The 11,605-nt window shown below is 42.9% G+C and overlaps 1 protein-coding gene across 1 annotated transcript; it reads right to left on the bottom strand.

Moving 5' to 3' along the window:
* Positions 1–2,190: 2,190 nt before the first annotated feature.
* viml (vimentin like) lies at positions 2,191–7,665 on the bottom strand. Its single transcript, XM_034555370.1, has 9 exons — positions 6,942–7,665; positions 6,519–6,579; positions 4,963–5,058; positions 4,535–4,699; positions 3,604–3,729; positions 3,170–3,390; positions 3,021–3,064; positions 2,833–2,918; positions 2,191–2,720 (listed from the first exon to the last, which is right to left on the bottom strand). Exons 1-9 carry the CDS (start codon positions 7,532–7,534, stop codon positions 2,679–2,681), a joined length of 1,434 nt encoding a protein of 477 aa, XP_034411261.1. The 5' UTR covers positions 7,535–7,665; the 3' UTR covers positions 2,191–2,678.
* Positions 7,666–11,605: the final 3,940 nt, after the last annotated feature.

The raw sequence follows: 11,605 nt of genomic DNA on the forward strand, positions 1-11,605 counted from the left end.
TTTACCTTTCATTTTAACGTTAACGTCTCTCAAAACCTGCTGAAACTTGACTCCATTTTTGTTTTACTCGGCAAAACCAACGAACAGTGTGAAAGAAAACACCCACCTCTGTCCTTCGCACACTCTTAAGTGTATCATGTATGTCAGAGGTAACTGACAGTGAGACATTAAAATGATTTATGAATCGAAGAACACGGGATCACGTCGGCATGTCCCCCTCGGTTTGTGTCCCCTCCGACAGACACGTCACATGGAGAAAGTTGCTCCGTCGACAAACACACCAATCTCTCGGGGCAGAGCAGCAAAAACAAGCGGCATTAATTAACTGGCCCGTATCCCGGATTATTCAAATGAGCAGAAATCCAAATGTACTGATTTAAAAGAGACATTATGTCGCTTATGATAATCAAAAATACCGGCAGATTCCCCTTTGTTATAATCACGTTGTTCACGTGTCTGGGGCTAAATGTTCGCTAGATTTGGTCCGGGTCAAATCAGAGCTATACATTAAATTGTGATTTTGAGGCTTCTGCAACGTCTGACTAAACGTAGATGATCCATCACTGAAGGGAGTGCAGTTGACAATATTCCCCGACAGGGGGCAGTCAAATACAGCAGGCTCTCGGTGAATTCACTGCATTTATCCCTCTTCTGTAGACTGATACTGAACACCTTTTATTTTCCATACTGCCACAGTAGATCTCATTGGGTAGCTTCAATGATCTTGATGTTATTTAAAAAAAATGTGTAAACCATAAAGGATCATGATCATAAAAATGGAATTTAGTTAAGCTTATTGAACTACAAAAGGTTTCTACTTTCAGGTGCTTTACATGTAGCAATGCAACAATGTAAAATAACTCAGTTGCAGGTGCCTGATTTCAACATCCTATTTAAAGAAAACACAGCAGTACAAAATGCACTAGAGTATCAAAAGTAAAACGTGCTTATTGCCTCTTGCAGTGGTATATTTGTGTGAGAAGTAGCCTAGTGGAAGCCGGTTGACTGGGAGTTCATTTGAACAACATTATATATGTACTGTTTGGTAGTTAAACCTTTCACAATGCATCATTATTTTACCAACCAATATGTTTTTCATGTGAAAACTAACATTAACAGATACAGTTAGTGGAGTAAAAAGTAGACAAGAATATTGTACTATTATATGCCATATTCTACACATGGAGTATAAAGTAGCTTAAAATAGAAATGCTCAAGTATCTCAGAAGCTACATCTATAAAATGTTATTATGCAACATTCATACAACATTTTGATGTATTTCAAAAAAGTAAACATGCAGATCATTTACGCTTATTACAGTTGATAGTTACTTAACACAGTGTCGACAAACAATCCTACCTCAAGTTCAATGTAGAAGCCAAGCTTTCAATCACGTCACTTGATCATTTGATGGAGCTTGCACAGTTGTCATGGAATTGTAGATGTTCATTTTTTTTCTCTGATGACATGTTGGCTTCAAAGTTCACCCTTTGAATACCCTTTGAATACCCTTGGAAACAGCAGTTAACGAAACGATCTCACCTCAAGCTCCATTTAGCAGCTGTAATTAATCCAGAATATATGTTAGTACTGAATGTACTTAATATTGTAACTATTCTATCTGCTGCTGTCCCTGGGATGCTTATGGATCCACCAAGTCGAAGCTATCATTAATGTAATATAAACTCCAAAAGTGTGACGCTGCACATTAGTTTATTAGATACACATGTACAACCTATTGTCAAATACAACCGCCCTGCAAAAAAAAAAAAGTCTTCTTTATGTAGCTTGTTCTGTTGAAAGATGTTGATTTACATTTAGTCATTTAACTTGTAGGGCCACTGTTAGTGGTTGCATTACTTGTTTCTAATACTTTGTCTCTCTTATGTATGGAAATGTTTTAGATATAACAGGAGACCAGGAGATTGTGCATCAACTAGAGGACAGCTGAAGCTCCTAAATAAGAAATTAGGTTTATTCTCTGTATTCTATCAATGTTTCTTCTGTTCTTTCGTTTCTTATTTCTGCTTTAAATCATCAAATTAATTGACATCTTATTAGGCTTGACAATTTAGTTTCCAAATTCCATTTTGCTTATTAACCCGATCGATGCAGTAATATTCTTACCTCATTGTGTACACATGGTGGATGTTATTACCTAAAATAATGTCCATTTCCACTGTTCATTCATATGAGGCATTGTTTTACTACTTCTATTTCATTACCATCAAAGTATTACCAGCAATACCAGCAAATACCAGCAAAGTATTACACCTAATGCACAGTGTTGAGTTACGGTCTTACTGGTTTATTGCTGCGTACAGGCAATTGTGACATCTTTAGCATACAGATTTCCTGGAGTGTGCATGCTGTATTGATCAAAAACACTACGTTGGTTACAAATAAAGACTCTTGTAGACCTCAATAAGGATTTCTATGTTGTGGTGATTTCATTACTGTGTCTAAACGAATGTAACAAAAGATAATACTTTCAGCAGAGAAGGAAGCAAAATACAGTCTGTGTCCACTAACAGTCTTACTGGATCATCACATGTAAAGGCACTTTTTGAAGCGGTTTGCTCTTTGTGTTGTTCGTTTGTTTGCTTGCTTGTAGCCCTGGTGAAATATGTTTCTTCATTTTGCTTTTGTTGATTGTTTGGCAAATACAAAGATATTATTACTCCATGTCATCGTGGTTCTGGGTTGACTCGTTGATCACCTGAACGAGGATGTGGAGGACAGAGAAAAGGTGAGCAGGGCTCTGTGTTTGAGCGAAAATGACCAACAGAAAACTACTTCATGAATTGAAAATCACTTGAAGTGGATCCTACCTGACCGTCCCTGGTCTCAATGGTCTTGATGAGAACCTTCCTGGTTGTTGTAGCTTCAAAATGGGGTTTGGAATCAATCATTGTTTCTAACAAAAATAAATAAAACATTGTGTGTTATTTTATTATCTGGCAATTTAATAACCAATACCAACATTCCTGGTGTTACAACATGCGGACTGCCATCCTACCTCTCAGGTTCAGAGATGTGAAGTTTGGCAACGGGGTGGTGATTCTGAAAATGGAGAAAGTGTAGTCAACATGGGTGTCGTGTTTGCATGTCATGAATGTTCATACGCATATCTGTCAGTTAGACTTTTTGAAGATCTTCATCCTCCACCTGTTCTCCTCTCCTTCCAGCAGCTTCCTGTAGGTGGCAATCTCAATGTCCAGGGCCATCTTGACATTCAGGAGGTCCTGGTACTCCCGGAGGTGACGAGCCATCTCGTCCTTCATGTTGTGAATGTCCTCCTCCAGGCGGCCGATGGTGTCCTGGTAACCGCCCGTCTCCAGGGAGAAGTTCTCCTCCATCTCCCTCATCTGGCGCTCCATGGACTCATTCTGGGAGGGCAGCCAAGAGGGAACAAAATGACACTTAGGCAGTAAACAATTTATAATGTCAATTAGATAAGAAATATAAAGGAGATTTTTTTTTTGCATACATGACCTGTGGAAATAAACTATTGCTGGATATTTATCTATTTTTCCATTCCTTTTGTCCATTTGTTTGATGTATGCATTAAAAACATCGTAAGCCGAAATTTGTTTACTCACAGTTCCTTTAAGGGCATCCACCTCACAAGTAAGGGACTGCACTTGGCGTCTGTAGTCATTGGCCTCTTGCTTGGCCACTCTCAGAGCATCATTATGCCTGGCTGCAGCTTCGGTGAGGTCAGCAAACTGGCAACCAGAGTGACAAACATGGAGAGAAGAGGGGAAGAACTGAGAAATCCACTGTTCAATAAATGATGAGTCAGAGGTTGAGGAGTATTGTCTCTGGCAGATAGGGTGAAGCATGTAAATGATGAAAGATGGCTACAAAAGGCTTGTAGACGTTACACTGCAGCTTGGTGGTGGAAGGCAACAATATTCACAACAATCCAATGTTTGAAGGTCATAGAGAAGGAGAGGTTCTTCTTTGCAGCATTGGTTTTCAGCCTTTTCGCAGAAAAACAAGAAACTTAAAACAAGCTGTTTTTTGTCTACAGCAAACTTGTGAGCAAAGAGACACCTGTTAACAGCTCATTATCATTCATTTGGAGTTGTGTTTTTCGGCCACCTGATTAATGTCATTCCAATCAGTCTATTTTAGCTCTGTTTTGGTCTCTACCATGTCCTGGGGCAATTATATGTCTCCTTGGCCGCTATATGCTCCTCAAAGTTCACCAGTTAGTTGTTTACTTTGTCAGCCATTTGGTGCTGTGCAGGTAGAGCCTCCTGCATCCGAGAACACTGCTAACAAGGACCATGAAACAGGATCAAAGCAGTGAAGTCGGGGCCAGAAAACCAAAACAAAGAACTGAAAGGCACTGAAATGCTGCAAATACAAGTTCAAATTTCAAATTCAAGTGATGAAAAAAAATATTGATTATAGCTGCTTTAAGTTTTATCGATCCATATGCAAAATGTGCATTAACACATTTATTCTGTTGCTTTTGGATTTCCTGAACCTTTTTTTCTCACCATCCTTGTGGAAAGTCTTTACCTTGGATTTGTACCATTCCTCAGATTCTTGGAGGTTTTTGGAGGCCAGGTTCTCATACTGCATACGGACGTCTCTCAGAGCAGCTGTCAGGTCAGGTTTAGCCATCTCCATGTCCACATGCACATGCTGCTGCTGCTGGATCTGGTTCTGCAGCTCCAACATTTCCTGTAATATAACCAATAGAAGTACATAGAATGTGTATTTGAATGTCCTCTTGGATACTTTTCTAGGACTTTCCTGGCTGTATTTAAATTGCTCTGATGCATTGAACCCTACCGATTTGGTACTTTGGCCAGTGGCCAGATTAACAAATACCTCAGAATATTTGGTCCGGTATTCATTCGGGCGCCTTTAGCTTCTTAGGAAGTACAAGTGCGGTGGCTCCACAGTAGACTGGGTCAGCGTTAGACACAGAAAAGGAAGCTTACCTCATCGTGCAGCTTCTTGAGGAAGTTGATTTCCTCCTGAAGGGACTCCACCTTCCGTTCCAGGTCCAGTCTGGCGAGGGCAGCATTGTCCACATCCTGTGCAGAAGGTGACTCGTGAAGGGGACGTGAATTATACATTAAGTGTTTGCTGACAGAGAAGTAAAATACTCTTTCACACAACAGCCACATACACACAATGACCCATTGTCTAGCGAGGCAAGGTCACAAACAAATGCATCCAATAGAAATCAACTGCAGGCACATAACAAGTGTCACTGCAGATGTTTTCATGTGTTGTATATACTGCAGCACCTTTTAGGCCCCAGTCATTGAGTACATCACCGGCAGATTGGCAGTGGTGCATTTGTTGTTACCTAACTGCCTTTTTTCATTCCACTAGAAACTCTGTTACAGTAATTACTGCATCTCACCGTTTGATAACTTTGCTGAATGAAGCATGAAGCAAATGCTCTCTTGTGAAAAGAAAAACACATAATATAATGTAAAATATTGTATTGTATTCAAAACATCCTGCCGCCTTCTATTTAATTATATCTCTCGTACGTAAACACTCGCCGTGGCACCAGACCGCTGGGCTTTGTCAGGGCGTCGGCAGGCTGGTAATTGAGGTATCAGCAAATGAAGGAGCTTTGCCCCTGCTCTAATGCCACAAACAAAGTGTGCTATTCAGGAGGGTTTCCCAAACAGGCCCGGGGCTGGAAGAGTGACTGTCTGCCTGACTGAGCGAGAGCCGGCTGCAGGCCCTGCATTGTTGATCCTGTGCCACCATGGCAGGGACAGACCACAGCGGACTTCCTTTCTGCCATATAGACGGTGGGATGTATTGATAACACTCTGCATGCCTTAAAAAGCACATAATCACTGAAATGAAATTCATTTGAATTTTTTTGCATTACACTTTTTGCATTACTCATCATCATTTCATTAATCGGGAACAATCACTGACATACCGATAACGAGTGACATTTCTATGCTCCGATGCTTTCCCAGAGGGAGACAGCCACATCACATGGTGGCGTGTCTTCTCGCTCTGATAACCACGTTGGGCCCACAAGGTTGTGGTGTCCAGCTCATTCAGTGTGACCAGTCAGACTTAAAAAGATCTCCTCTCACTGCAGGCCTGATTTAACTTAACAGCCACAACTTGGCCTTTTGTACCGGGACAGGGTTGGTTCTGCTCCGAAGCTACTTGGGATCATGGCTCAAATCTGCTGTTGTGCCACCAGAGGAGTGCATTCCTGTTTCTGCAACCTATGCGGACTAATTAGATCGAGATCATGGGAGAGAAAATGGACATTTACACCACATAACAGTTAGAAGTGAGACTAAGAGATAATCTCTTTGACATAACTTGTCATAAATTGAAAGCACCACTTAAGCAGGAATAACAAGGGGGAGAGGGGGAGAGTGCTCAGAAGACATTGGCATCTTCTACTTTAGAAAATTAAGGTAATTTAAACACAACAGAGGTAAGGATGTACCCGATGCCAACAGTGTGACAACAGTTTATTCCATCACGTGAAATCATACTGTACCTGTCTGAAATTGTGCATGGTGCCCTCAGCCTCCTCCCGCTGGGACATCTCCTCCTGCAACCTGCAGGGACAGACAAAATGCAGGCCTCTTTTCATTTTCATAACAAGGGGAAAACTGACACAACCCCCCTTGTTCTGCCTCCCCAGCTCTGTTTGCCTTTTCCTCCACTCCTTCAGGCATGAACACATTTCAGAGAGAAATAAACTTCACTCGGATAGAGAGCTGCCGCAGCACTTCAAGTTCAGGTTTAGCGCAGTGCCTGGCATAAATAAATTTACGGGCAGTCTAAATTGAAGTCTACATCATAAGTTTATGAATAATAAGGGCACATGCGCTTATTGGAAATAACGGTGCAGGCCTATACAAAGTAATACCATCTGCATTGAGGATTCTTTAACATCATACAGAGAACAGAGCCCTACTTCTCTCTCAGCCTGTCGATGTCTTCTGCCAGGTTATCCCGGTAAACCTCCACCCGGGCCTTCTCGTTGGTCAGCTGGTCCACCTGGCGCCTCAGCTCCCGCATCTCGTCCTCGTACAGATCTCCGACCCGGGACGTGCCTTTGCCCCGTAGCTGCTCCAGCTCCGCCAGCAAGATCTTGTTCTGCTGCTCCAGGAAGCGGACCTTGTCGATGTAGTTGGCGAAGCGGTCGTTAAGCGACTGCATCTGCACCTTCTCGTTGGTGCGGTTCGTCATGAACTCGCTGTTTATGGCGTCGGACAGGGAGAAGTCCAGGTTCTCGGAGGCCAGTCGGGGCATGGCCGCGCTGCTCCGGAGCCTTTGGGTCTTGGTCGCGTACACGGTCGGGGCGGAGGAGAGCCCGTAGGATACCCGGGAGGAGCGCACCGGGCTGGAGAACTGGCGCGTGGAGTAGCTGGTCCTGGACCCGGACCCGGACCCGACTCTCTCCCCGCCGAACATCTTCCTGTAAGAAGACTGCGAGCCTACTTTATAAGACATCTTTGTGGTATCGTTTCTCACAATAGCTCGGTACTGTTCTTGTCCCGACTGCATCAGCGGAGTGCGCCTAGGAAGGCGTTCCCTAAATCATTCCCGATTTATAGTCTCCTCTTCATGCAAATGACTCGGCAGTGACTAGAGGGACATTTGGACTAACCAATCAGAGAAAGGAGCGAGTGGAGGTTGTCTATCAGGTACCTAACATATCCTGGATCGAACTGGGCCAAACTGTTATTGCGCACAATAAAGTCATGTTTATTTTTAAAGGGTATTTTAAAGGGTCTGGCACATCAGAGATGTCACTGTGCACGAGCTGAAATCACATTTGGGTAATTACGTTGGTTTCAACAACAGCACGTGAGTGTCAGGAGATGCAATTTGGTTCTTTTGATGATTTCTCTTGTATGTTGGCGACCTGTCCACAAATAATAGAAACGCCTGAACAAGTAGGATGTGGGTCTGATCAATTTAAACTTAGTATTTCTCTGGATGCAGAAGAATAAATTTGAGATGAGACAGAGGCATTTAAATGGGTTCTTCTGGTTAGAGAAGACGGTTTTCCCACAGCTGCGTCCATGTCAGGAAATTGTCATCCTCACAATCCAGATTATAGTGACATGATGCAGGGCTGAGAATTGCTTCCTGAAACTGTATTTCTCCATTTAATCAATGTCTTTCTCCTCCTGTCTCTCCCTTTACAGATAGACACACACTCCACATGCATTTACACATGGTTTGTCAAATATATTTGATGAAGTATTGCATCATAAGATTTCTCAATAAGATGTCACCCACCCATGGTAATACTTGTTTTTATCAGCTGTGGTGTGTGCGTGTGTGTGTGCGTGTGTGTGTGTGTGTGTGAGAGTGTGTGTGTGTGTGTGTGTGTGTGTGTGTGTGTGTGTGTGTGTGTGCGTGTGCGCGCACTTTATTATGCTTTCGGTGAAAGTGGGGGGAAAGTGAAGTGCAAGTCAGCAGCTTCTCAATTGTTAATTAGGTTTGGAGGACATGCGCTAATCTATTACGCACTCAAGAATTTGATGGTCACTCGGGGAAAGAAACAGAGAGAAAGGCGGTGAGGTTTGGTTGGGGTGAAAATCAAAGCCATCCAATACCAGCAGGTTTTGCGGCAGCCTTAGGTTATCAGCTTCTACCCTTTTCCTCAAATTGACCTGCAGCAAATAATAAACATATACGATAAGTCAGAAGAGACTCCCTTTCTCTCTCCCCTGTGTGTCTTTTTCTTTCTCCCGTCGCTGCACACAGAGCTGTCCGTGCTGCAGTGCTGCTGAATAGCTGAGATTCAGTGATTGTGAAGGGAGGCGCAGGGCAGCAGAGCTGAGCTGTGACACTCTATACCTCTCGGCCACACTGCTCTAGTGCTACTGGGTGGACAGTGCTCTTTACAGAACACAACACAACACAAGAGGTGTTTTTCAACTAGCTAGCAGCCTAAATGCACAAATATTTCTTTCACACAGACTTTCACATTTTTGTCTTGCGGGTTAAGGCGGCTGCAGTGGTTTAAAGTTGGAATGCTGCCCCCCCCCCCCCCCCCCCCCCCCCCGCCCCCCGCCCGCCCCCCGCCCCCCCCCCCCCCCCCATATGACTGCAGGGAAAAACTCAGCGACTTTGTGAGCTTTATTCTTGTGATTTGTACTTTATTCTCGAAATGCAAAAAAAAGAAAGAAAAATGTGTCTTAGTAAGAATTGGTTATGGAGAGCAAATATTGAGATATTTTCATTTCAGGGGAACTGATTTTATGCGGCAAAGATTTATTACAGGTATTGGCTTTGCGAATCCATCAATGTGTCCCAGTAGGAGTCCACAGAAAAACCCATTGCGAAAACAGGTAATGGAAATTCACATGATCAACACTCGCTTAGAGGCAGGGGGGCTGCAAAAATTCCTGCTCCCAGGCCCATTATGAGCCGGCCCCTGCCAGTGTTGGCCACAGAGACAGACAGAGGAGGCCGGGATTGTCACAAACAGAGCAGGGATTGTGTACTGCTGATCTGTCACCTAACTGCAGCGACAGAATGCAGACTGTAGGCCGTAATTATTGTTTGTCGCCCTGTGTTTGCCACTGCCATAGTTTAGGCCAAATAGCTCCCATTCTTGGCAATGTTGGGAATTTATCGTTTTGTCCTTTTATTTTTGTTGCTGAGGTTTCTTTTTCTCTCCAAAGCAACCACACTGCAGGGGAGATCATTAAAAAGAATGTCCGGCAGGACGAGAAGAAGAACCAAATAAGACTCAACATTAGTTCGGGTCAGTCAGCATATAATGGGATGGGGCAACAGATAAGTTAAATCTTGTTTTTAAGGTGTCATCGTTTCAAACCCGCAGGACGCTGGGCAGCAAAAAGGCATCCTTTGTTTCATCTCCCATGATCTTGATTCACCGACCCGCGTGCCCAGTCGCCATAGCAATGGGCCCAAACATTATTTGCCAGCGTTGAAACCCAGGCAGATTCAGGGGCCTGTTCACAGAGATTAATTTATACAGCAGATTATTATATTGATTATGAAGTTGCAGAAATTAGTGTGTGTGGTGTGCATGTTGCAACAGTGTGTCCTTGTCTTATTTTAGGTTACTTTTTTGTTTTGCTTGTTTTTTTGTCTGATACATTGGCTGGCTTCTTTGTGGATCATGACATGGCAGATTTAGTGCAGCACAATGTCTTTGTTGGACCTCAGTGAATGCATCAGACTGAAGTATAAATCTAAATGTGAAAAAGTTGATGCCAAGGGGCCCACAATGATTGTTTTTTCACATCTGGGCCTTATGGTCAGATTATTATCAATGGCTGAAAGAAATTAAGTACAAGTAATTTCCTCTTATTTCTACTTTAAGCTTCTACCCGACTACATTTCACTATATTTATCTGACAGCTGGAGTCAGATAAAGATCTGCTTAACAAATAAAATAAGTTTGAGTGTTAAAGACTAATGCAGCAGTTCCCATCCTTTTGTCTTGGAAAAAACTGTGTCTAGTTTGGGCCCCTTGTCACATTTTTTTGCATCTATAAATTATTAGCAGTTCCGCCAAACACACATTTGCCCTCTTAACTTCCCTTTTTCGAGGCCCAAAAAGGTAAATCTCCCAAAGAGGTAAATCTCCCAATGTTTTCACAATAAAGCGAAGACCCAAAAAAGTACTACCGATTTGCGTAATCATCTCACAATCACTGTTTCTTGAGCGCCTTTGGAGGAGCCTGATGAGGGAACCACTGGATTATCTGAAAACTATGTAGGTAACTGTAGGTAAACTAGTACAATACTGCCTGTGCATTGATGTATCAGTATTAACACACGTTAAGTACATTTTGTTGATATGTACCTTTAAAGAAGGACAGCGTATTACTTACTTCTAAAGGAGCACTTGTATATGCTTGAGTTAGTACTTTTAATTATGTAAAGGGTCGTGAAACTAGCTGGTTAGTGAGGAATCTCCTTTCCTCCGTCTGCTATGTCAAGTCTTTCTTCAGCAGGTGGAACTTAAGCACAGTCGGTGGTCTACAAAATGAGCAGAGCAAGGACCAGCGTTCATTTCGGGGGAATGGGGTTTTACAGTGGATACCCTTCGACCATAGTAACAACAGAGGAATTAAACTGCTGGTGCTATATTCCAAATCTCCATAGCGACTGACAAAACCCTTGGAAAGTTTCCAGGAATGGCCACTTTGTAAAGACCTCGCTCACTCTCTTTGTCTCCTTCTTTCTTTGTGTCCCTCTGCATGTGCGTGTTTGGGTCAGGGACCAGGAGGGGAAACTGGGAATGAATAACTTGCCAGTATTTGCAAGTTAGCACAACAAATCATGTATAATTTGTCAATTATACAGCCTCAAATTATCAAATGGATCATCCCTGGCCAAAAATCACAAATACTCATGTCAAGGATAATGTCCTCTAGTCATATTTCAAGCCAGTCTGTCAGTAAGTGTCACTTACATATGCCTGACTGCATCAGGGGGCATCACCTAGACCGACTGACAGCTGCAGATGACACCCTCTCCTCTGTGCACTCACCTGAGTCAGTATGAGTGGATAAGAGGGAGACAAACCCTTCAAGTGTTAACAGAGGTTTTTTTTTTTTACGCTACCTATTAATACCTCACCAT

This window comes from Cyclopterus lumpus, chromosome 17, assembly GCF_009769545.1.
Source record: "Cyclopterus lumpus isolate fCycLum1 chromosome 17, fCycLum1.pri, whole genome shotgun sequence".
Lineage (NCBI taxonomy): Eukaryota > Metazoa > Chordata > Actinopteri > Perciformes > Cyclopteridae > Cyclopterus > Cyclopterus lumpus.